Below are 26,304 nucleotides of genomic sequence, written 5' to 3' on the forward strand. Positions count from 1 at the left end.
GGGGCTCCCTGGCCGGGCCCGGGCCCGGGGCGGCCGGGCGAGGGGGCCAGACGGAAACAGCCGATGAGGAGGCGGCCCGAGAGCCCGGGAGGGGGCGCGTTATAAAGGGGGAGGTGCCCAGGCCTCGCCCTCCCCTCCCCCTCCGCCCGCCCCCTCCCTCCTCCCTTCCACCCTCAGCGGCCGCACCTGCCGCCGCCGCCGCCTGCCTCCCGCCCGCCCGCCGCCCTCGGCGCGTCACCGCCCGCGGCCCCTCCTCCGCCTTCGGAGGTGGGGCCCCGCGCTCAACACCTGGCTTCGGGGCGCGACTTACCGCGTGCCTCAGTTTACCCGCACATGCCAGCCGCAGCGGGGAGTCCCTTCCTCCCCGGCTCGGGATTTCCCCACCCGCTCTCACACCCCACTCTACGCAGGCGAGGACTAGAGGTGCCGAGAGAGCGGCCTCGGGTCCGGGGAAGGGAGAACGGGCCCCGACCGCCGCCTCCCCGGGCCCCCGCCGACCCGCCGTTGATATGGCAACCGATAGCCGCCAGGGGGCGCGGCGACATTGAAGGTGGTGAGCCAGCAACGCCTGGGCCTTCCACTCCTGGATCCCCACCCAGTTCTCTGGGAGACAAGAGATGAGACCCACAGGACTTTGGTTCCTGCCGAGCTGCTCCCTAACTGGTCGCGCCCCGGGTTAGTAGTCACAAAGGTAGCCGGCATTTCGTCGGCCCCTCTTGTGTGCTCTGGAAGTGCTGGGCATTCCTACTGAATCCTGAATCCACCGCCCATAGTCAGGATCACTAACCAATTTTACAGAAGAGCACATTGAGGCTCGGAGAGGTGAGGTCATTTGCTCAAGGTCTCACAGTAATAAAGCTGGGACTTGAACCTTGTCTGTCTGAATCCGAAGAGGATTCTCTTGACTCCGGCTATTTACAGTCTGTCCAGCAGTATAGCAAGTGGTGCTGTTTGAGGCCTGCTGTTGTTATGCCAGGGTACCAAGCCCACCACCGTCCACCATCTCCTTTGATCCTATGCCTGCTTCTCCTACCCTGGCGCTTCTTCCCCAGCAGCTTTCTGATACATTCTGGCTCCAGGAGCCTCCTGTATCTCCTTCCAGCCTTTGACACCCAGCCCTCAACAAGGCTGCCTTCAGACCTCCTCTCCACCCCTCTTCAATTTGCACCCCCCACCCCAGTCCTCCACCAATGGATCTTAAGACCTGTCCTCCCCAGTCTGTCCCCTCCATCTGTCCCCCTGCCAGCACCCATCAGATCATTCTGAAGTGATGTCTGTATGTCTTTCTCTCCACTGTCATCAGGAAAAACCAAACTGTGACATTTGAGGCTCGAAGGAGATCAGCCCTGGGATTTCTTTGGAAGGAATGATGCTAAAGCTGAAACTCCAGTACTTTGGCCACCTCATGGAAGAGTTGACTCATTGGAAAAGACTGATGCTGGGAGGGATTGGGGGCAGGAGGAGAAGGGGATGACAGAGGATGAGATGGCTGGATGGCATCACCGACTCGATGGACGTGAGTCTGAATGAACTCCGGGAGATGGTGATGGACAGGGAGGCCTGGCGTGCTGCGATTCATGGGGTCGCAGAGTTGGACCTGACTGACGATTGAGCTGAACTGAACTGAACCGAACCTAGGCTGTGGCCACACTGCTTCCTACACGCCAGGGCCCCTTGCCTTCAGGGCTATGCTCTCTGGTTGCACCACTGCCTTCTCTTCTGCCAGGAAGGTTCCTGGGTTGCTCTCCAGCTCTTAGCTCACATTAGGAGTCAGGAATGGGTCTGGTAATCCTGGTGTCCCAAGAGACCCTGTTCTGCTGGGAAGCAGGGGGACTGCCCGGGAAGGTCTTCAGGATCAGGTGAGGAGCAGAGAGCCCTCTCCTGAAGGCAGTGTGGACCAGCGAGGGTTTGGGGCAGGTCAGGGAGTGATCTGGGGTCAGTTTCTTGGGTACAATATTAGAAGCAGGGTGACCATTGGCTAAATTGGGGGTGGGGAGAGCAGAGAGTGAGAAAATAATAATAACTGTAGTAATTATAGTTTATGGAGTGAAAATAAATGGTCCAAGCTGTACACTTAGCACTTTATGGGAATTATCTCAATTCTCACTCAGCAATATTATACTATTATTACCTCTGTTGTACTTAGAAGAACACTGGAACTCAGAGGTGACGTCACTTATTGTTGTTGTTCAGTTGCTAAGTCATGTCTGACTCTTTGTGACCCCATGGACTGAAGCCCACCAGGCTCCTCTGTCCTCCAGTATCTCCTGGAGTTTGCTCAAATTCATGTCCACTGAGTCCGTGATACTATCTAACCAGCTTATCTCCTGGAGAAGGAAATGGCAAACCCAGTATTCTTCAGTATTCTTGCCTGGAGAATCCCATGGACGGTGACATCATTGGCCAGGGTCAAATACCTGGCCAGTTGCCACACTGATATGTAAAGCCAACAGCAGCCAAAGTCTGGTGCCAACCCCAAGCGGTTACCCATGTCAGGACTCTGCCCACCTGGGCTGAGGGTGGAGCAAGGGCACAGTCATGGCACAGCATCGCCAGCTGGGTGGCGGATGCCAGTGGGAGGTGTGGGAGGAGATAATCGCATTGGGTGGGAGGGGGGAGGTCTGTGTGGGTTTGGGTGGCTTCCACCATCAGATTCTCAGGCTGGGGCCCCTGCTTGTTTCTCACAAGCCCTCTCTAAGTTACATCCTGTGGGCAGAGGCCTCAGCAGAAGTTCCGGTGGTGTCATCACCTCCACCCTCCCCGATCCCTGGCCTGAACCCTGACATTGCCAGTCACTTCCCCTCAGGGCGTCGGGCCCTCAGCCCTCCCTGCGGGATGATGGCAGGCAGGAACAGTCAGAGCCCTTCAGAAGGCTGCCCAGTGAAAGTGAGAAGAAATTAGATCCTAGCCAGAAACAACTTCTCACCAACTCTGACTTCTTCACTGGCTGGAGGGAAACGTTTCCTGTTTCCATGGATCGGTTAGGCTGGCAAGACCAGGCCTGTGGCCAGTACTCCGGAAATATTTGCTGACTGACTGACCAGGCTCTGAGAGAGCCTCTGGTCCTGCTGCCATTTAGCAGTTATGGAAACTGAGGCACAGAGTAGGAAAGGGAGCCCCTGGCCAGCTGTTTGACCTGGACCTTTGCTCTCTTCCCCGACCAGGAGCAGGGTGCAGGGCATTTGGAGGGAAGAAGAAGGGCTCCTGGGGGGGTGCACTCTTGTTGCTGATCTACCTGGGGAGACAAGGGGTCACCGGATAGGGGGACATAGAATAGAGAATGGCTGGGTGATGTCCGCAGCAATTCCATGGACCTTCTGCCCACACCAGGTAGGTACTGACTGCATGCCTGGCCCCATGATGTATGTCAGACCTCTGGAACTTTACAGCACCTGTCTTAGAAAGCTGCTGTTAGGGGACTCAAGTTACAGAAGAGGAAACAGTTTCAGAGTGGTAAAAGTGGCCTGCCCAAGGCCATGCAGCCAGGAGCTATGGAGCTGGGATTCAAAGCCAGGTCTCTTTGGCCCCCCCATAGAAGACAACTGAGGCAAGCCGTGAAAAGATATCTACTGAGTCCTACAGTTGGAGCAGGCCTGCGGCCAATGTGGAAGCTTGAGGCCAGTGCCTCTGACAATGCATGAGGTCTGTTCAGAACATGCATATAAAGACACAAGTGAGGGACTTCTCTGGTGGTCCAGTGGCTAAGACGCAGCTCCTAATGCAGGGGGCCTGGGTTCGATCCCTGATCAGGGAACTAGATCCCATATGCCAAACTAAGAGTTTGTATGCCTCAACTAGAAGATTCTGAATGCCACAACTTAAAAGATTCCTTCTACAGGAACTAAAGATCCCATGTGCTGCAACCAAGACCCAGGGTAGCCAAGTAAATAAAAATATTTTTTAAAATGACGACACAAGTGAATGTAATACAGATAGTATTCTCAGTGTAGACGTCTGTTTTCATGGCCACAGGATAGTGTGAGAGATGTTGAGTTTGTCCCATTTGATTGATGGGAACAATGAAGCTCAGAGAGGTGACATGACTTGCTTAAGTTCAGGCAGGTGGCCATCTGGACTCAGGTGTGCCTCAGTACAGTGACTATGACATTGAAAGGCTCCAGTCTCTAATTGTCCTTGGCCAGATTGCTGACACCTCTGTCATAGACTGGGGAGGGGAGGACGGAGGGGCTAGAAATCTGAGCAGGGTTCCTGGGGCACTGTGGCCCAGTCTAGATCACAGGGACTCAGTGGAGAGAAAGACGAGCTGGTGGAGGGGTGCATGCATTCCGAGTGTGGGTCTAGCCCAAGCAGAGGCCTGAGGCTGGAAAGCGCTCGTGTGTTCAGGGCTGTGGAGTGGGGTTGGGCTGGCCTCCAGCGCCGGCTGAGGAGGGCCCGGGGACAGCCACCGGCCAGCAGGTCCCCAGCCGCACTCCCAACGGCCACTCGAGGCGGCACAAAGAGGGCTCTGAGCTCAGTGGAGCCGCCACACTGAGCAGTCACACTGAGCCCCATTCATTCTCCCAGGGATGCGGCAACTACCCTGGCGCCTGGGCCAACGGCAGGGCTAGCCTGGCGCAGGCAAGGCCCCTCCACCACAGCAGCACAGCCTCGCCCTGGCCGTGGCTGGGACTCCCGAGTTTCACCCAGTGTGCCTGCCCCAGGGTATTCCTGACCTGAGCCAGTCTGCCCCTGGCCTGAACCACCTCCATCCTTCAGCAAGAAGTGCCAGGGTGTACTGGCCCAGGCCATCATTTGCTCTTTTTGTCTTCCCAACAACTCCAGGAAGAGGGCGAGAAGGGGGATTACTGTGACCCCATTTCACAGATGAGGAAACTGAGACTCAGAGAGGTAAAGTCTCTCATGGAGGGTCACACAGCAAGTCCGGAATGGGCCTGGCCAGGAAGCCAGTACTGGCTGATGCCACCACTTCAGCAGTGAGCCCAAATCCCTTCAACTGTCTCCTAAGAGAGAAGCTGGGGGATCCACCCTCCAGCTCTCACCAGGAAGACCCCTCTAGCTACCACCAGGCCACCAGCCCCTCTCCCTCTTCTGACAACAACCAGAGATGGGAAGGAGTTAAAACACCTGGGTATCTGTCCAGCCTCTGCTCCTCCTTAGCCTCAGTTCCCTCATCTGTGAAATGGGACGGTGCCAGGATCACCTCACAGCTCTGTGATGATCTGGGGGGGGGGGCTTCCAGATCCATGTCTAGATCATGGTCGACACTCCGGAGAGGGAGCTGGAGTTGTAACCCCTTTTCCTCCCAAGTCCATGGTCCAGAAGCCCCATCCTTTCATTTGAACTTTGTCCCATCCAGCCCTGTCTGCTGCCTCCATCTCATGGGCTGTATCCCTTTCCCTTCCAGGGCCTCATGTTCCCCCCTGTCCCATCGAGAAAGTTTGGCAGGACTTTCTCCCACCAAGGTCTATCATCCAGCTGCCAGAGGGTGGCAGGCGCTCTAAGTGTGCACGCTAGGACCTCAGACTCCATGGCTGGACAGGCAGGTCCCAATTCCAGGTCACTTGATTTCGGGGCAGGGCCTCAGTTTCCACATCTGTACAATGAGGACAAGAAAAACAGTATTTGCCTCCTTAGGGCAGAAGAACTGAGCCCTTTGGCTGGCCCGTACTAGGTGATCAGAAAACGTTAGTCATTAGTAGTCATTATTTTTATGGAGGATGTACAAGGGGCCCCACCTGACCTTGAACTTCTCCTTTCACACCCCAGTGGGCCAGCCCTGGGGCCAGGATGATAATGTCCGATCATGAGAGAGCCCCCGTGGGTTGACTGTGTACCTTATGCTCGTGCCTATTCTAGAAATTAGGTGTCCAAGTCAGAGGCAGAAGTAATTCTGCACTCAGAGACAGGATCTGAAGCCCCTGGTCTTTCAGGTGCCCCCCAGCAGTTGCTGGAATCTTCCGCAGGTGTCAGGGACAACCTGTGTAGGGGAGGTTTCATTTCCTCATCTCTGTCCTGTACACACACACACACACACACATACACACACACACACACACACACACGGGGATGCATGGTAGAAAAACACCAGGCTGAGGGTTAGGGGCCTGAAAGGGCAGGGTGTTGCTCAGTCTGTGCTATCGACTTGCTGTGTGACCTGGGGGCCTTCTGCCTGCCTGTGTCTCGGTTTTCCTATCCTGTCCTTGTACAGCGGGGTGGTGGACTAAATTATCGCCATGTCCCTGCCAGCTTGAAAAGGACTGACCATGCCTTGAGGGCACTGATTCTGTGCCAGGCTTTTCACCGTGAGGTGGACATTGCAAATACCGCTCGCTCACAGAGACAAAACTAAGGCTCAGGGAGGGACTTGTCCAGGATCACACGGTGACAGAGGGGGGCAGCTAAGACTTGAATTTGGCTGGCCTCAGGGCTCGCGGGCCAAACCATGGCACTCCCCTCGCCACCACCGCCAGCACATCCTGCAGCACTGAGGCTTAGAATAAACCCCTCTGCCCACAGGCCTGACTCCCTGCACCCTCCCAGCCCGCTGGCCAGACCCCCCGACAGCGGTTGTCAGGTCCCTGGAGGCCCCCAGCCCAGTAGGCTCTGTTCCCAGAGCCTGCGGTTTCTTTCCCAGACCTTCTAGATCTCACGCGCTTGTGGTCTGCCCCCTGCCTCCCCCCGCTGCCGAAGCCAAGGAGGAGGCCCACAGGGGCTGGGACTTGAGGGGGGGCGCCCTGCCTCCGCCCCCTATGGAGAGGATGGGGAGGGTGGGGCTGTGAGAGTTTCACTGGTTTAAAAATACACAGAGGAAGCTAGTGAGAGGGCGCGAGAAAGGGGAAGGGGAGGTGAGAGAGGCATCCCAGCATTGATGTCCAGAGCTTCAAGTGGCCACTTGCCTTTCGGTCAGGGGCTCTGCACGACTTGCCAAGATGACGGAGGGGACCAAGAAGCCCAGCAAGAAGTTCAGTGAGTGTGGGGTGCCGTTTGTCCGTCTCAGCCTCTCTGCATCCGCTTCTCCCCATTCTATCTTGTTCCTGTTTCTCTTTCTGTCCATCTCTGGCTCTCTCTGGAGGACTCTGATTCTGAGTTTCCATGGTGCTGTCTCTCCATCCCTCTGGCCTAATCTCTCTCTCCAGCTGATTTGGCTCTCCATCTCTGTTTCTCTCTTGTCTGTCTCTGTCTGTCGCTATTCCTCCGTCTCTCCCCACCCAACTGTCAGTCTCTCCATTCGTCTGTGTGTCCCCTGGCTCCCTTTGACCTCCAGGCTGGGCCAGGGAAGACCTCCACGCATTCCATTGCCTGCCTCTGTACTGGTTCACATGGGGGTCTCAGGTTGGGAGTTGCTGGGGCTGGGGTGGGGGGAGGGGTGTGTGCCATGGGTAATGCCCCATGACCCCACCAGCAGTGATGCTGGGACCCAGAGCAACTAAATGAGGGGCCACACTCACCCTTCACTTTCTTCCCCAGGTTGCTGATTCCTTCCTGGTCCCAGCAAACTTTGGCTCCCTCTGATTCTTTTTTTTTTTTTTTTTTAAGATTTAGATATGGATTTAGCTGTGTTGGGTCTTAATTATCGCACTCGGGATCTTCAATCTTCATTGTGGCATGCAAGATCTTTTTAGTTACAGAATGTGGGATTTAGTTCGTTGACCAGGGATCGAATCCCAGGCCCCCTGTATTGAGAGCACAGAGTCTTAGCCACCGGACCACAGGGAGGGCCCCCTATGATGCTTTGGATCTGACAGCACATGAGGGGAGTGTACAAGGCAAAGATTATGACTGTATTCCACAGACGAAAGACCCAGAGACTTGCCTGAAGTCATATAGGGTTACGGAGCAGGGCTCAGTCTCACGTCCCTGGACCCTGGACTTCAGTTTCCCTCCCTGCCCACTACTGCTTCCTCCAGACCCCCGGTGCCCGGGAGACAAAACAAGAGGTCTGGAGAAAGGAGGCGATTTGCTCGTTGGCGTAGCTTTCTAAGAGCAGAGCCTCAGCATCTGCTGACAGCGCTTGTCAGGAGGCAGAGGCTATAACTGAGGGTGGGGTGGGGGTGGGCAGGCCCGGGAGGAAAGCCCCAGAGCCCTGACCCCAGCACTCCAGAGCCCCAGGCCCTCGGCCAGGCTCTGCTTGGCTTTCTGACCCTGGGCAAATTCCTGCCCCTCTCTGGGCCTCAGTTTCCTCTCCGTCAAATGGGGCCATCCCACCTATGTTCCACCATGGTCGTGAGGATCTGACGAGGTGGAGGATGCCAAGGAAGTGGGAAATGCCAGGGTGTTTTCGTTTTTGCTTATGGAGGGGCCGTGGTGAAGTCCGGCAGAAGGTGGTGGCTAGGAGGAGGGGCAGTCCCACAGCTGAGAGCAGGCAGGAGGGCGGGCGCTCAGGCGCACCCCTGCGGAAACGCGGAGATGGTATCACCCGAGCACTGCCGCCTGAGTCCCCACTAGGGCTCAGCTGACAGGAAGGAGAGAACCGCAGGGAGTGGGACCCTCAGGGACCCGACAGCCCCCTTTTCATTTCATCCGCACCTCAGGGGCACCTCAGAGCCTCGTTCAAACACCCACTCCACACACCACCCCCCCCGACCCTGACACGCACACACACACACACACACACACACACGCACACACGCACACACACACACATGTGCTCTCATGTCACCGATCTGAACCTCAGTTTCTTCATCTGGAAAATGGGGGATTAAACTTGTGTCATGGAGTTGTGCTGAGAATTCAGGGAAGTAATTAATGAAGGTGGCATGTTTGACAAATGCAAAGGCCTTTATGTGATCGTCATCACCATCTTTCTTCATTACTTCTGACGGCTATGAAGCATGTTATTTACATGCTGAGTTCATGCCTTTCTTCAGTTCTTCCACTGTCAGAGGACAGTGGTCCCCAACCTTTTTGGCACCAGGGACCAATTTCGTGGAAGACAGTGTTTCCACCATCTGGGGATGGTGGGGGGGATGGTTTGGGGATGATTCAGGTGCATTAGACTTAATTGTGCACTTTATTTCTAGTCTAATACCATTGCTGATCTGCCAGGATGTACTGGTCCACAGCCCAGAGGTTGCCCCTGCCCCTGCCATGGGGGATGAATACTATAATCTCTATCTTACTGATGTGGGTGAATGGGACTCAGAGAGGTCAAGTGACTTGTCTAAGGTCACAAAGCTAGGATGTGGAATTCAAAGGCTATGGGATCCCAGTGGTGCCATATTATACCGTAACTCCTAGAGGGGGTGTCAGTGAAGCTCCCAACCCTCCTTGAACCCTCAGTAAGTGGAACTGCACAAATGTTTCATTGTTTTTATTATTACTGCTGGCAATGTCATTAACTCCTTTCCCTCCCCTCCCCCCTTCTAGAGTTCTTCAAGTTCAAGGGGTTTGGGAGTCTCTCCAACCTTCCTCGGTCCTTTACTCTGAAACGATCTTTGGCCCCCAACAGTATCCGGCCCCAGGTGGAGGCTGACACCTTTGATGCCACACAGGATGACATGGTGACAGTCCCCAAGAGCCCCGCAGCCTATGCCCGCTCCAGCGACATGTACAGCCACATGGGCACCATGCCTCGCCCCAGCATCAAGAAGGCTCAGGGCAAACGGGCCACCCAGAAGGCCCAGGAAGTTGGCCCTGAGCCCCAAGTGGTACCCCGAAGCCTGCCTGACCCTCCAGCAGCTGAGAAGGTGGTGCTAGAAACCACTGCCTCCAGGGAGGACACCCCAACAGTGGGACCCAGCCCTTCAGCAGTGGAAGTGGACCCCACGAGAAAACCTGAGGATGCCAGGCCAGATGCAGAAGAGGAGCGAGACCCCAAGAATGTGCCCTCAGAAAGGTAGGTGCCCACCAGGGGAGGGTGAGGGCAGAACCTGCGGGGATGGCATCTCCAGCCTCCTGCCAACAGAGCCTGGAGAGGACGGCCCAACACACACATCTGTAGAAAGAAAACAAAACACACACGCACGCATGCGCACACACACACCTACACATTAACTAAGTGCTTACTATAAACCAGGCTTCCCTAGTGGCTCAGATGGTAAAGAATCTGCCTGCAATGCAGGAGACTCAGGTTCGATCTCTGGGTCGGGAAGATCCTCTGGAGAAGGGAATGGCAACCCACTCCAGTATTCTTGACTGGAGAATCTCATGGACAGAGGAGCCTGGTGGGCTATAGTCCATGGAGTCACAAAGAGTCAGACACAACTCGCAACTAACACTTTCACTTCACTTTTCACTACTATAGACCAGGCACTGTACTTAGCCCTTCATGTGTAATTAATTCTCAGAAAAAAAAAAAATCCAGGGAGAGGATACTGTTATTTCCATACCACAGATGAGGAAACAGACTCAGAGAAGAAATGCCATCTGCCCCAGTCAGATTACACATTAGCAAGTGACGAAGTTAGGACTTGACCTAAGACCCACCTGACTCCAACGCCCGAGGCAGCCTTCAGCCTGAGCCCTCAGCACTGGGCCCAGCCCAACCACTGGATCCCTGCCCTGGGCCCCCACCTCTGAATCTCTGCCTTTAATTCTGCTGGACAACATTGCTCCCCTTGGTCTGGTAAAGCATTTGTTACCTAACTTGGATCCAGGGTGTGCTGAATTGATGCAAAAATACAAATAGTGATATATGACCGTAGCTCTCAATTAGTAAGTACCTGTTTTACTAGGTGTCAAAACAAATGTTACTCACTGAAAATTCTGTAAAAGATTATATCAGTACTATAACCTGTCCCCCCCCCCCCATTTTACAGCTGGGGAAACTGAGACTCAGCCAAGGTTGCAGGGGTGGGATTTGAGCAGGAATCTGCCCGTCTCCAATGGCTGCACACTCATCCATCACATGGTACCCACCACGTTCTAAGCCCTACAGCCCTTGGGAGACCCCTCAGCCCCAACCAAAGCCTTTTCAACTCTCAGAGAGTTTGTCTAAACCACACTGGTTATAATAGATATACTTACTGAAATAAAGAGGGAAAAAGAAAATCTGAGCAAAAGTAAACTCTAGGGTTTGTTTTGGAACCTCTCTTGAGTGATTTTGCCCTGAGACACCAAGCATAGGTTCTGTGTGCTGGGATCATTGGTCCTTCAGTGGGGAGGAGGAGGACCTTGTAGAGGTGCAGAGCGAATCCAGACCAGACTGCCTCTTACTGGCCTTGGACAAGTCTGTTCCCTTCTCGGAGCCTAGCTTTTCTCATCTGACAAATGGGCACAACGATACCACCAACCTTGTAGGGCTGTGGTGAGAATTCAAGAATAAAGTACTTGTAAAAATCTTAGCACAGTGCCTGGCACACAACAAACAACGCAATAAATGGGAAGTGCCTACATTTATGATTTAAAGAACGAATGCTTTTCCACCATCTTTACCTATTCCAGGCTGCCTTCTCTTGCCATCCTCTTAAATTCGGCCTCATTCGGGCGTGCAACAAGGATTGTATGTAGGGGTCTGGCGAGGGTTGGGGAGCGTTGTGCAGTAACCCAAAGCCTGAGATGTTTGCGGAAGCGGGGCGGGCTGGGCGAAGGGGCGTGTCTGGGAGGCGTGGCCTTTCCATGCTGCTTGCGGACTGTTGGGGAAGCTGGCGTTGGAGAGGGGCGGGGCGAGGCGGAGGCGCGTGCTGGGGGCGTGGCCTTCCAACCCTCCCGGACCCTGACGGACGTGGAGGGGGCGGAGCAAGACAGGAGGCGAAGGGCGTGTCCGGGGGCGGGGCACGTCCTTCCCAGAGGGCGGAGTAGACTGTGGAGAACGCCCAGAGGGCGGAGGGGCGTGTCGGAGGCGTGGCCTACAGGCCAGGCTCCGCCCCTGGAGTCCTGCTGTGAGCTCCCCAGCTCCGTAGCCTGAGAAAGGCGGGAGCCTTGGAAACAGGAGGTCCCCGGGTTGCAGGCGGCGACGGCAGGGAACCATGACTGCAGTGGGCCGGAGGTGCCCCGCACTGGGATCCAGAGGGTAAGTGACTGAGCTGGGACCAAGGAGGGCCGCTGCCGGGGACCGGGAGTTGTCTGTGGGGGAAATCTGTGCCCTTGGGACAGCTGACAAACCTGGGTGCGAGTTTAGCATCTGGCACTTTTAAACTTTCTTTTGGTGCAACTACGACCCCGCTTCAGGCTGAGCATCTGCTGGTCACAGCAGTCCCAGGAGAGAAACACTATCACTATCTCTAGTTTACAGATAAGGAAAGAGGTTTACTTGCCCAGTTTGACACAGCTAGTGAAAGTCAGAACTAGGGTTTAACTCCACCTTCCTGGATCAGACCCCTCAGCAGGTCTTGAGACACCTTTAGAATGCCAGGTCTAGGAGCCAGCCATCCTCCGCTGTGGGCAGAGATAGTCCTGGCAGTGCCTTGGGGTATCAGGCCTGGCTTAGAGCTGACAGAGGAAATAGGTAGACTCTTCCTTCCTGCCCCTGATCACCTGGGATGTCCCGGGGTCCTGAGGAGGGTGGATTAGCAGATCGGATTGAGCCCCTTCCTGGTGCCCTGGGACCCAGTGTCCCACCTGCCTTAGGCCAAGTAGAAGGCGAGGAACTGTTGAACATTTCTTCTAAGAGCCTGTGAAGTTCAGCTCTATGCCAGAGACAGGAGAGCTGCTTTGCAGGTGTGATCTCAGGCTTGTCCTGCCCTGCTCTGGGCATCCATCTCTCCAGCAGCCAAGATGGGTCTGGGATGGTCTCTGAGGATCCATCCAGCTTGGGGCCGAGGGCATTTGAGAACTGCCACTGAGTAAGACCAGGGGCCTCGTTCCTGAGTGTCCCAACGGGGTCATCCCAGTGGCTGTTCAGCCTAAGCTTGGGGAGATGTGTCCCTCCCCTGCCCCCTAGGAAGCAGGGTGCACCTGGAACAGAAGGAAGGAAGGGGAAGAGGTGAGGCTGCAGGAGTTTCCTGGTGCCCTGTACTCTGCTGAGATCATGGGGGATGAGAGGAAGGAGGGAGGAGGGGCCGACGACACAGGCAATGAAGGGCCTTTAGCTCCCAAAAAGGAGAGCGCCGCCCAGCCTCCCCCCAGTCCCCAGCCCCTCAGTTGCCTGCAGAGAAACAGTGGCTCTAGAGAGTCCTGACACTCAACCCTTCAGTTCATACTGTAGAGGAGGAAGTGGCTGCTTAGAGAGGGAAGGGAGGTCCCCCAAAGCCCCATACCATAGCCACACCCACACACAGGAATGGTCAGGCCAGGGTCCCACCCGAGGACAACTGGCCGGCCCTGCCTGGAATACTCAGTCCCCTCACCACATGGGCCCTGTGAGGTGGGAGCCTCTATTTGTGGCATTCTACCAGTGAGGAGACTGAGATTCAGAGAGAAAATGGGACTTTCCTGGGGTCACGGAGAGATTAATTGTCAGAACCAAGGTTTGATTTTGACCTGACCAGCTCCCAAGCCCAAACTCTTAAAGGCCACGTATCACCTGTTGTAAATAAAAATCTCAGAGCTGTCTCTCTCATTACTTCAAATGGCTTCCCATGACCCTGGAAAGGCGGTAACAGGAGCCCATTTTACAGATGAAGACATCAAGGTTTTGTGAGGCTAACAACTTGCTCGAGATGAGACAGTGGAGCTGGAACTTCATTCATTTTAATAGTTACTGGCATGCAGCTATGCCCTAGACACCCCTCTAGATTCTGGGGAGAGAGCAGTGAGCATAGCAGACAAAACCCTACTCTCATGGAGCCATTCCAGTGTAGGGGAGACAGATGAGAAACCAGATGAATTACCTGGTCGGCTAGAAGAGAAAAGCACTAGAGAGAAAGATTTAAATCAAGTAGGGGAACTGGTCTTGGGGTAGTGGCTGAAAGTTATCCAGGGAAAAATTCTCAGTGAGAAACCGATATTTGAGCAAAGGAGATGAGGGAACAGATCCCCCCTCCCCCCCCCCCACTTTTTTTTACTTGAAATATAGTCGATGTACAATATTATGTTAGTCTCAGGCATCCTGGGAACAGACCCTCTTGATGGCTGGGGAAGGGTATACTAGGTCAAAGGAACAGTAACTACAAAGGCCCTGAGGTGGGAGCATACTTGGCGTGTTGGTGGAGCAGCCAGAAAGCAAGATGGGGGCTGGGGAGAGGAGGGGTGGAAATAAGGCCAGAGAGGAAATGGGTTCAGATAAGCAGGGCCTGGAAGGCCCGGCAAGGACCTGGCTTTGACTGTGAACGAGATGGCAGCCGTCGCTGGCCTTGAGCAGAGGACGGCCCCGCTCTGACTTATGTTTGACAAGCACCTCTCCTTTGAGGAAGATTCCCGAGTCTAACTCTTTTCTGAGGTGTCTCACCAGAGCATCCTTCCCTTCCTTCCAGAGACCCGGGCCCCTCCGCTCTCACTCAGGGCCGTTCAGCAGGAAACCTGAGACTTGGAGAAGGTAGCGCCCCATAGGAGAGCCGGGGCACCCTGAGCTGCCTGCTCCCAGCCCTGGTGCCGGGCACTGAGGATAGGCCAAGACGCCCCGCCCTCCACCCCCATTTCCTTTTGGAATGTTGATTCTGGTCCAAGAATTCCCAACACTCCCCCGAGTCCCACGACCCTCTCGGCCCTGCAAAGTGACGTCAGTTGCTGGGCATCTGGTAGTGATTACCCACCAGGGGAGGGGGCTGTGGTGGGCCCAGCCCGTTCCGTCTCCTCAGGCTCTGGGCGGCTGGTCCTTGTCTTCCAAAGGGGCCCAGCTGCTCCTGGCTCTCATTTCCTGTGGAGACTTTCTCACAGCCCTCGAGACCCCCAGACGCCTCAGGCTGTGGGAATTGCGCTGGCTCGGGATAGAGGAAGGTTCCCCCATACCCAGCTGGAGCCACATCCCCTCAAACCCTCAGGGGACCCTGTTTACAGAATGCTGGACGCTCAGGGCGTGAGAGCTGGGGATGACGGGGAGCGGTGGGGGGGTGGGATACACCAGCTGCTCAGAGGCCTGCTGACTGTCTTTATAACGTTGAGAGACCCCCTCCCCTCTCTGACCCTCAGTTTCCCCATCTGCTTCTCCAAAAACAGCACCTGTTTCACAGGGTCATTGTGAAGAGTAGACAGAATAGAGCATTTTTCCTAGACATGCCCGAGAAGTGCCAGCACACAGGATGCACGGGCTCGCAGCACAGCCGTGTAGAGGAGAGGAGCCTGGGGCCCAGCGAGGGCGACTCACCCAGCGCCACGCAGCCTCTTCCACCCCAGCTCGGAGCCCTCTCCAGGGCCCCCCGTGTCCTCTTTCTGTTCATGCCCACTCCATGTCCTCTTCCTGATGTCAATTCGGGGCTCCTGGTCTGGTTGAAATATTGGTTTTCGTCGCTGTCCCCTCCCTAGTGTCTCCCTGTCTCTATCTGGGGGCATCCCCATCTCTGGGAGAGCCTGCCTAGCGCAAGGAGAAAAGCAGAACCAACGTGAGTCTCCTCTGAGTAGCCGCGTGCCCTTCTGTGAAGCTGGGCTTCCACACAGGCCCTCAGTCAGTGCTCAGCACTTGCTTTCCCCCTTTGCCCTTGGCCAGCAGCTGTTGAGTCTCAGCAACTTCCGGGACCCAGACCCCTCAGCTCTGCCCTGGGAAGAGTGGCTGCTGCTCTGGCCTCTCCCCACAGGTCTGGCGCCCTCCCTGAGCTCTGCTGGGGAGCTCACCCCTGTCCAGAAGACAGAGGGCATAGGATGGGGGAGGGGAGCAAGGCTGTCTCCAGGACAGTGGTGGCTCCTGGTTCGGGAGAGGGGGTGGGGCAGGGGCTAACGTCAAGGGCCTTCCTGGCAGGGAATCCCAAAGGCCCACGGCTGGGTGTCCCCACAGAGATAGGGCTTTCCACCCCTGGCTCTGTCTGCTTAGAGCCTTGAAAGACTAAGGAGCACAGAGCAGGGCTGTTGCTCTGCTCGGGTGAGTGAAGAAGGGAGAGAATCTCTCCAGCCCCGAGGAAGGGCAGGATGGGAGCTCTCTGGGGTCAGTGTGGGGTGGCAGAGGGAGGAGCCCCAGGGGTTAAGGAACCTTGTACCTTTTCTTCTCATAGGATCCTTACAGCCCTTCTATGAAGACAGTTAAAATATCCCCATTTCACAGATGGGGAAGTTGAAGCTCACAGAGGGAAGGGCGGGGGCAAGTTGAGAAGCAGGAGGCAGAGGCTGGGAAGTGTCCACCTTAAGGCCATATGACCACGCCTCAGGAGCAAACTGGGGGACAGATAGAGGGCAGGAAGACCCCACAGCTCTGCAGGGCAAGGCTGCCCATGGCGAGGAAGGGCCAAAGTGGAAGAGGACAGCAGCCTCTTCTCCAGGGTCCCTGCGGGAGCCTCACCCTTTCTCTCAGGCCAGGATGGAGACCCTAAAGGTAAAGCTCGGACTGAAACCTGCGTTGAGGAAATAAAGGGTAATGGACTGTAATCGCTGGTCATTAATTCAATTAATTAAGCTAATGTATGCAATAAGTGGTATCAGTTATTAGAACAAATCAGCTAATACAGGCAATTAAAGAGGTTGGTTATTTAAATAATTGATGCAGCTGATTAATGGAACTGATTTAGCTCAATTGTCGCTATTATTTATTAATTGATTTTACCACTAATATTAGAGGGGAAATGCCTTTGAAATCCATAAAATAAGGGATTAATAAATGAATTAATTAACAGAGCTGACTTTTTAAACATGGAAGCTTCGATTCCTGGATTTAGTCATTACAAAAGGAGGGAGAAAATTCTAGAAATCTCCAAGCAAACTGAGATCTGCAGCCTGAGTAGAAATTCCTCTGACTCTAAGGGAGAGAATTCCTCTGGGCAGAAAGTATATCATGTGCAAAGGTCCTGAGGCTGGAGGCAGTAGTGCTCTTTGGAGGAAGGCTGAGGCCGGAGTGCCTGGAGGACCCTGAGGAAGAGTGGAGGGGTGGCTGACAGGGGCCTGGTCACAGAGGGCCCACCAACCAGAACTAGAGCTTGTCCTCAGGATTGCAGGGACTGCTATGACATTCATTCATTAAAAAACATCTTCATGGGGTGCCTGGCACCATTCCAGGCAGAACCCAACCCCTACCCTGTGGAGCTGATGTTCTGATGAGAGGAGACAGCACAGGGCAAGTCAGATGAACCCTTACAGAGAACAATGAAGCAGGGCGGGGAGGTGGGGAGCCTTGAGTGGGCTCCCTTCACTTCCAGGTGGGCGGCCAGGGAAGTCCTCACTGAGAAGGGGACGCTTTAGTAAAGACCTGAAGGAGGGAAGGGCAGGAGCTCAGTGGATATCTGGAGGGAAAGTATTCTAGCAGAGGGAACAGGAAGTGCAAAGGCCCTGAGGTCGGGACAAAAGGCAGTGAGAAGCTCAGCTTGGCTGGGGTAGCATGAATGAGGGGAGTGTTGTTGGAGAGTGGCGGGAGAGGTGGTGAGGAGCCAGTGTGCAGAGGCTATTATGAGGACTTCAGCTCTTACTCTGAGTGAAACTAGGGGCCACTCCAGTGGGTTGGAGCTGAGGAAAGGTGTGATCTGATTCATTTTAACAGGACTACTCTGGCTGCTGGGGTGAGAACAAGTCACAGGCGCACAGATGCAGGTAGGGAGGCAGTGGCGAGGTGGTGGCTGTAGTCTGGGCAGGTGATGGCCACGGTGGTAAGCAGATATGGCCACCTTAGGTCTTAGAAATCCTGGAATGTTGCAGAGGGGCAGGAAGGGGCCATGGTGAGTTCCCGGGCCTGGGCCTCGACCTGAGCACCCCACTGGTTCTGGCCACCTGATATCCCTGGAGCGGGCACCCCCTCCCCAAGACTCTCCTCCTGCCCAGTGCCTGAGGGGAAGTGGACAGGAAGCAGGAAGAAATGCTGGGGCAATCCCAGTGTCCTGGCCAGTCTGTTCCCAACAGTGGGAGGATTTCCGGGCCTGAATGGCCGGAAATGCTTGGACAGGACACCTCACCCAGGAAGAGCAGGGAGGTGAGCAAGGGGAGGGGTCCCTACTTTACCCCACCCCACCTTGGCTGGACAGAGAGAACTCACTTGGCTTTCGGAGCCTGCAGGGGCCGGGTTGCAGTTTGAGGGATGGTGGTTAGAGATCAAGAAGGACTTTGCAGGAGGGAGGAACAGCCCCAGGGACTCCAGAATGTCAAAACAGGGGGGACTGTTAGCCAGCATCCCAAAGAGGAGCCCCTGGCCTCAGGAGCTAGGGGGAACCCTATGTGAAATCGCACCCTAGAAACACACCTCACCCACAGTTTTTATTTTGTCTTGTTTGTAGCTCAGCCTTTTTTGGTTTGCAACTTATTTTGTTAGATTTATCACATTTCAGTTTAAATTTGGGGCTTCTCTATTTGGGGAAGTTTGACCTCCCTCCCTAGTTTGCAGATGGGAATACTGAGGCTTGTGTCAACCAGAGAACCAGGGTCCAGCCTGACGGAATTAATAATAATAATAGTGATGAATACTGGTTGAGGGTACACTCTTCATACATCTCTTAGGCAATAAATGTGAGCTTCTCCGATGGCTCAGCAGTAAAGAATCTGGCTGCAATGCAAGAGACACCGGAGATACAGGTTCAGTTCCAGGGTTGGGAAGATCCTCTGGAGGAGGGCATGGCAACACACTGCAGTATTCTTGTTTGGAAAATCCCATGGGCAGAAGGAGCCTAGTGGGCTATGGGTCATGGGGTCACGACTGAAGCGACTGGGCGCACGTGCACGCATAGTTGCTTTACACGGTTTTTGTATTAATTTCTGCTGTGATGAAGTCAGTCAGCTATGTGTGTATATATATCCCCTCCCTCCCACCCCCACCCTCACCCTCACCTCCATCCCCCCCATCCCATCTAGATCATCACAGAGCACTGAGCTGAGCTCCCCGTGTTATGCAGCAGGTCCTCACTAGTGCATGCGAGCTCAGTCGTATGCAACTCTTTGCCGCCATATGGACTGTAACCCACCAGGCTCTTCTGTCCTTGGGATTCTCGAAGCAAGAATACTGGAGTGGGTTGCTGCACCCTCCTTCAGGAGATCTTCCCGACCCAGGAATTGAACCCAGGTCTTCTGCATTGTAGGCAGATTTTTTACCCACTGAGCCACTGTGGGTCCTCATTAGCAGCAGTAAACAGCTCTCAAGCTCCTGCTGTGTGTTGGCGGCTCAGCAGTGAATGAGACAAAGTCAGTGCCCTGGTGGAGATGGCAGGTACCTGGACTCAACAAATAAATGGAAAGTGATTGTTTCAGGCAGAGACTGAGGAAAATAAAACGGGGTTGAGGACAGAGAGCGAAGGACAAGGGACAGTTCTAGGCACTGTGGTCAGGGAAGGCTTGGGGACATTAAGCAAAGCCCTAAATAAAGTAGGGGGAGGAGCAAGATTATGTGATAATCTGGAAGAAGAGCTTTCCAGGCAAAAAAACAGCAAGTGCAAAGGCCCAGTGGCCTGGAGCAGAATGAGGGAAGCAGGCATATTTTGGGGGTGGGAATTCATGAGGTGGGCAGTTGGGTCACCATGGGGCCTTGTAGGCTGGGGCAAATATAAGCCTGTTTATGCTTTTTTTTCTGGCATAAAAATGGCTCCTCTTTACTCTCACAAGGGAAGTCTTTGTTTAGATGATAAGTTACGTGGCTGGCTGTTTGCAAGCCATGGAGTAGGGTTTAGATTTTGTTCTTGAGAGATGGAAGGGTTGGGGGGTTGTTTTTGTTTTGCTTCATTTTAAATTAGATGAGATTGGATTAAAAAAATAAATTTATGCTTATTTAATTGGCTGTACCAGGTCTTAGTTGCTGGTTGCAGCACCATCTTGGTAGGTCTTTTTTCATTGCAGCATGCAGGATCATGTGGGATCTTTAGTTATGGCATGTGAGATCTAGTTCCCTGGCCAGGAATCGAATGGAGTCTGGAGTCTTACCCACTGGATCATGAGGGAAGTCCCAGGGTGGGAGGTGTTTGTGCACAGTGGCCTGCCTAGCTTTTCACATGAGCACCACCAGGGCAGCGGAGGGGAGGCTGACCGAGGGCTGTGAGGGCAGACACGGCGGGTGGCACAAGGTCTGCTATGTGCTTCAGGAGGATAGAGAAGGTGCCCCAGATGGGGCAGGTTGACACACAGAGAGAAGTGGTCAGGACCTATTTTGGAAAGAGACCCACAGGATTTCCTGATGGATTGGGCGTGGACTATGAGTGAGAGAGGAAGAACAGAGGACCACAGGGTTTTTGGCCAAACAAAGCAACACGAAGGATGAAGCTGACATCTCCTGAGATGGGAAGCGGATGTGGAGAGCAAGGGCATGGGGGATTGGGTGGGGTGGGAGATCTGTAGTCCTGCTTTGGATGCAAAAGTCAAGTTCAGACATCTGAGAAGAGATGCTAGGAAGCAGTTGGGTTTCTGAGTCTCGTTTTGAAGGGGAAGTCCAGGCTGCATCAGAGAAGGGAGGGCATTTAAGGCTGAGGATTGGGGATGTGGCTCATGGAGGTCCTCACCAGGAAGGATGATATTTATTTGGGAGGAATAAATATGTGTTTATTTGGGAACAACAGCCACCCCTGGCCTCTGACCTCTCCAGGCTCCATCCAGGCCACCCTTGAGGGGAGGGGAATCACGTTCATAGCCAGTTGTCACCAGCAATGACATGGTGATGTGCCGCTGGGTGGGTCCCTCTGATGAGGTGATGAGGGTAGTAGAGCTGCAGGGGAGGAGGTTGAGGCTCAGCCTGGGGCCACCAATGCGCGGAGTCAGGGAAGAGGTGGAGAGTGAACACTGGGAGAGCACAGTGTCCTAAAGGTGAGTCAAGACAGCAAGCAGGCGCTATGTTAAGCATGTGACATTCATCAGCTCCCAGAGGCCCCGAGACAACCCAATGAAACACAGGCTCAGAGAGGCGAAGGGACCTGGCCAGGGTCACACAGCTGGAGAGTGGAGAAGTACCCAGCCTGCCAATTCCAGCAAGTGCTGTCATCCACAGTGCTCAGTCTTGCAGGTGCTCAGTGCTGGCACCAGGCAGGTGGGCAGAGGCTGGCGGCTGAGGAGCCAGCAGGGCTGGGAACCACTCACCTTTCTCTCTCCTTCCAGGGCCACTGCAGAGCCGGAGGCTGGCGGGGACTATGTGAAGGTAAGAGGGGCTGGGCAGGGGACACTGAGGGGGCCCAGAGCCAGTTCCAGGAAGGGCAGAGTCCTTTTCTGGCCTCATTAGAAGTCAGACCTCACCCAGTGTTCTCAGAAGGAGAAGGTTAGGGGTCAGGGCAGCCTAAGGGGTCTGCTTTCACTCCAAGCATCTTCTTCCCAGGACTGCCATCATTCTTTCCTGGCCCAACCTCAGGACTTCCCAGTGTTTTTTCCCACCAGACTCCATCCAGCTGCCAGCTGGACAGGGCCCCAGGGGTGCCCCCAGGGGAAGACGGGCTCTAATCCTGCTTGGTCTCTGAGCTGGAACTGGGAAGTGGGAGCAGGAAAGGATGACTCAGTTCTTCATCACAGATAACACAGTCGCCTTGATCAGAAACTTAACTTGTCCTGAGCACAGGAAATGTTGAAAATGCAGTTTTGAAATAATAATGATAACCACCACAATATGACGGAACATTCTGAGTGCCTACTATGTGCAGAGTCCTGTGCTGGCTGTTGGCCCTGGAAGGGAGTCAGTTCTGAGCTGTTTATACGAATGAGGTCTTTGATTTCTCCCCTCATCACTGGGCCTTCTTGTGCACATGTATGGATGGGAAACTTGAGGCCTAGAGAAGTGCAGTGACTTGCCCACAGCTGCACAGCTACTGCAGGGCTGAACTGGGATTGCTGTTGAAGTTTATTTGCTGCCAAGACCATGGACAGAGCTCTTGGCCTTCCTCATCCGGGAGCACCACCCTGAGCCAGGCCCTCTCTCTGAGTACGGAGCACGGGGCAAGGAGCACCAGACCCTGTGTTTCAAGGGCACCTGGCCCATGTGGGATCAAAGAACCACTCAATGGTTTGGGCTTGTGTTTTGTCATCCAGTGGACCCAAATTTTAGAGTCAGACCTGCTACTTATTTGCCACATGACTTTAGGTGTGTGTGTCACCTCTCTGAGCCTCAGTGTTCACCTATGTGAAATGGGATAACAGTGGTACCTCCAACCCAGGGTTGCTATGGGCTCAATGAATCCATGCCCATTCAGGGGGGCATCTTGTCTGGTTCCTGACCCCAGGGACTTTCCATCACCCACAATACTGCCTGGAAAGCCTTGTGTAAGTGATCAGTAATGAGCACTGTGGGAAGTGCTCAGATTGCTGCCCCTTACCATCAGCAGAAGGTTTGATTAAGAAGCCATTGGGGCTGTGGAGGTAAGAGATGACTTTCAGCTCAGGAGCTGGGAATGAGGAGATCAAGGAAGGCTTTCTGGAGGAGGAGGCATTGAAGCCAAGCCATTGCAATTGACCAGGAATATGCACCAACAGCCTCTCTCCAAACAGAAAGCTGAGAAGGAGATAAAGATAAGCAGAGACAGGTGGTGGGATGATCCAGGCAAAGGTAAGAGTGTGGGTGAGGTCAGAAAATGAGCTGAGTGAGCCCAGGAAATGCAGCCCAGCGCTATAGCAAGTTGAGCTGGAGCTGCTGCCAGGATTTGGGCCCTGGCTTCTCATCCAGAGCTCTGGCTCACAGTGGGACAGAGGCCTCAGGGAGAACCAGCCCCAAAGCCAGTGGTAGACCACAGAGGCATGTATTTCAGCACCTCACAAATCCCAGTGGCAAGGTAATGAGATCCCCATCACTGATGGTAGTGAGACCCCTGTGAGGATTATTAGCTTTGTATTTTTCCTTTAGTTTATGGGGCTGAAAAATGTAATTAAAAATGCTATAAAAGAAAGAATACCCACACATCAGAACTGATTGAACAGTCCCCTAAAGGATGAACTTAAAGGAATGTTAGTTTTAGCTTTAAGCCTCAGAAGAGAATGGAATCAATAGTCAGTTACCCAAAGTCCATTCCTCATCTTACATGCTCAGCTGCCAGAACTCCAGGGTTCTCAGACCATAATCCAAGTACTTTGATTCTAAGGCAAGGATTCTGAAGTTCCAAGACCATAAAATTTCATGTCCATGCTCAGAGCTTCAGATGTATTTACAGAAAATAATCAAACATCTGAGAGGTGAACAGAGAGGTGAACTCATCTACCTAAGGTCACACAGCCTGCCACAAGATTTGAACTCCAGGCCTGACTGATGCAGTCAGCAATGACTCTTTGCACTGAAGAGCCTATGGCCAAAGGTCCGGATTCTAAGACACTAAGCTTGAAAACAATAGCAGGCATTTCTTGAGTACTTGCTTAATGTCTGGCAGCTTATATGCATCAGCTCAGCCAGTGCTTACCAGAGTTCTGTGAGATCGGCACAGGTATGTTTTCCAGATGAGTAAGTCTGGGCTGCAAGAGAAGGGACTGGTTGGGTGGAGGTGGGGCACCGCTAGTTGAAGCCAGGCTGATTCCCAAACCCCAGAGCCTTACTGAGTTTTCTTCCCCACCCCCAGTCTGTCAATGACATCCCGCATTTCCCAGAAGAGTGTCTGATTCCAAGTCAGAGATGAGAAATCCTGGACTCTGGGAGATTTCCTTAGGCCACAAAGGATTTGGTCAAATGTCTACAGGGATTTTTCCAGCTTTAGACATGGTTTAATTCAAAATCCCTGCCCTCTCCGGGTCAGTAAGGGGAGAGGTGAGTGGGGGAGGCAGGACCCCCCGCCCCCCTCCCCCACGCCTTTTGCCGGCCCTCCCCATCCTGCTGCCCTCTTGACGTCCCCCTTGGTAGGTCCTCAACTCCAGGCTGCCGGGGCGAGTGGGGCTGGAGGGCGGGGGACTGGGGGGCGAGGGGGCGGGGAGTCGGGGGCGGGAGGAGGGAGGAACAATGGCCCCCTCCCCTCCCGGGGCTGGCTGGAGGGTGGGGTCTCCCCGCCCCGCCTCCCTGCTCCTCCCCCGACAAGGCGATGAGGTAATCGCGCCGCCGAGAGGCACGCGCAGCCGGTGCCCAGCCCGGTCGGTCCCGCGCCCCTGCCCCGCCGGCCGCCGCCCCCTGCACCGTCCCGGCACCGGTCGCCCGGCCCCACCATGACCGAGCGGTGCAGCCTGTGGAGCGCCCTGTCGGCCGCCGCCTGCTGCTTCTACCGCGGCTCCTTCGTGCAGGTGCAGGTGAGGGGGCGGCTCGGCCCCCGCTAGGCGCTCTGAGCTGGGACCCCGGGCGCTCGCCGGGGTAGCCGGGGGAACCTCAGCCTACGGCGCCGTGCAGGGTCCGGCGGGGCAGGGGCTGCGGGCAGCGGGCTGCGGGAGGGGGCGGGGTCGCCCCAGCCTCACCTCTGGGCGCCCAGACGCTCCGCAGGGTGAAGGTCCAGCCGCCCCTCCCGAGACTCGGGGCTGCGGAGGCTGCTGTTCCGGTCGTTTCTGCCTCCTCCGCAGGGAGGAGCTGAGCTGGGGCACTGGGTACCAGGAGATGGGGTCTCCGGCGTTCTGCCGGTTCTCCCGCGAGCACTCCGGCCCCTGCATCTGACCCGGGCAGACTGACTCCCCCATTGTACCGAGGGGCGCTAGGCCGGGCTCCAAAGGCTGAGAGAGGGGCGGGAAGCTGAGGGGATGCTGCTGCGGCTGCGGCCGGAGCGCCCGCGACTCTCCTGCCCTCTAGGTGGGCTCGGGCATGCTTGGGGCGCGGGGCTCCTAGCCCAGCTGGCCGGGCAGTGCGGGACGGCGCCGTGGCGGTGAAAGGGTTAAACGGAAGGGGGTGGAGGGGAGGACTCGGACCCCGCCTCTCTGCGGAGCATCATCTGGGGATGGCTTTGCTTAGGGTTGCCAGACTGAAGGGAGCTAGAGGGGTCTGGCTGGTGCGAAGGGGTTAAGACCTTGACCCGGGGTCTCCACGCTTTCGCCTCCCAAGCCTCCTGGGGGACGCTGGGTGCATCACTTCTGCGCTCCCCCAGGCTCACACACACACACACACACACACACACACACACACACGCACACGCACACACGCACGCACACTTCGAGCCCGCCTGAATGACTGCCCTGCCGGCGGCTGAGCACAGCATCCCCGCACCCGCCAATCAGGCGCTCGCGGGCCGGGAGGCGGTGAGATCATCTCTGGCCAATAGCAATGCTCCCGGGCGCGGGGATGCTGCATTTGCGCCCCAGCACCCACTCCTCTTGGGAGCTAGGGACCCCCGGGTCGAAGGTGAGGAAGAGGGCACAGGGACCCTAGGGTTCTCTAACTTCAGGTGTGAGGGACGACCCAGTTCGTCGGCCAGATTCTCCCTAACGGTTGACTATGGTTGGAAAAGCGGAGCCCAGTCTCCCACCCCCTATTTATGGCCCAGAGAGGGAAACTGACTGGCTCAAGGCCACACAGTGTCAGGCAGAGTCTTGGGACCCGTTTCTTTCCCACGCAGCCCCCTCCCCTTCTTTGCCCGCCTGGCCTCTCCCCCTCCCCCCGTCCCTCTTGCTGCAGCTGTGGTCCTGGGGCAACTTCTCAACTGCATGCTCTTTATCAAGGAGGAATCTCCCCCATGACTTGCACTTTTCCCTCCCCAGGGTGTGGTGTGGTTTAGGAGAGGGGCCGGGACCCTGAAGACTAGGGAATGCCATGGAGAAGTGTAGGAACCTGAGAAGGCCCAAATGTCAGCTCACTCTGGAACTCCCTGCCTTTCTGGGGGATCAATTTCTACCCTGGGCAGGGGATGTTCAGAATCCCCGTCTCCAGGCCCTGCCTTTCCCTGAGCACTCATCTATGTCACCCACTCCCACCATCTGTCCCCAGAGCCTTACAGGCTCCTCAAAGCTCAGAATTTTATGAGCCCATGGCCAAGCTGCTCCTGCCACCAATCTTGCCCACCTTGGAGAGTATTTCTTTGTCTTCCCAAGCTATCTGCCTGGAATCCTCTCTGACCCCCTACACCCTCTTCCCTGCACCCCATCAATGGTTGTCTAAACACCCTTCCCCCAGTCCCCACCCCAACACCCCACCCTGCCCTGCCGTTGCCTGGAACACACTCCAGGCCCTTTCCACACAGCTGATCGAACCTACCCCAATGCTTTCAAAACCCTTTGCAGCTCTGCTGTGGCCTCTGGGTTAATCTCAGCTTTCCAAGACAGATTCACAGCCCTGCCACGCCTGCCCCTGCCACCCCCCAGCCCTTTTGAAGCTTCTTCCTCCACCCCCAGGGCCTTAGCTCTTTCTACAGGGCCCCGACTTTGCCACTGTCTCCCCAGAGCTCTTTCTTGCCCACCTGGTTGCCTGTCTGTCCCCACTGTGATCCTTTTGCTTGGCTCATTCAGGCCTCGGTGGAGACATCACCTCTTCAGGGACTCCCTGACCAGATGAGGAGGGACATGCTCATCTCCTCCTGGAGCTCCCTGTGTGTCTCTGAGCATCCAGAAACCCTAGGATTGCTTGTCAGTATCTGCATAGCTCCTCCAGGGCTGAGGCTGCCTGTACTGATGACCTTGGATTCA

General features: G+C 55.2%; 1 protein-coding gene and 1 long non-coding RNA gene across 4 annotated transcripts in view; both read left to right on the forward strand.

Moving 5' to 3' along the window:
• Positions 1–206: 206 nt before the first annotated feature.
• Positions 207–3,119, forward strand: LOC132659552 (uncharacterized). The gene is made up of 2 exons (XR_009600099.1): positions 207–675; positions 1,304–3,119. It is a non-coding gene; the product is annotated as an uncharacterized LOC132659552 (long non-coding RNA).
• A 3,636-nt stretch (positions 3,120–6,755) lies between these two features.
• Positions 6,756–26,304, forward strand: part of SH2D3C (SH2 domain containing 3C) — a 32,631-nt gene continuing 13,082 nt past the window's right edge. Inside the window, exons 1-3 of one of the 3 annotated variants that reach the window (XM_004005619.6) lie at positions 6,756–6,927; positions 9,328–9,796; positions 20,911–20,950. In XM_004005619.6, coding sequence (XP_004005668.2) covers positions 6,891–6,927; positions 9,328–9,796; positions 20,911–20,950 — 546 coding nt within the window. In that variant the 5' untranslated portion in view covers positions 6,756–6,890. Of the gene's footprint in view, positions 6,928–9,327; positions 9,797–11,804; positions 11,912–20,910; positions 20,951–23,794; positions 23,995–26,304 lie in introns of those variants that run through there. The other 2 variants (XM_004005620.6, XM_027966417.3) reach the window with 2 other exon arrangements.

This window comes from Ovis aries, chromosome 3, assembly GCF_016772045.2.
Source record: "Ovis aries strain OAR_USU_Benz2616 breed Rambouillet chromosome 3, ARS-UI_Ramb_v3.0, whole genome shotgun sequence".
NCBI classification, from domain to species: Eukaryota; Metazoa; Chordata; class Mammalia; order Artiodactyla; family Bovidae; genus Ovis; species Ovis aries.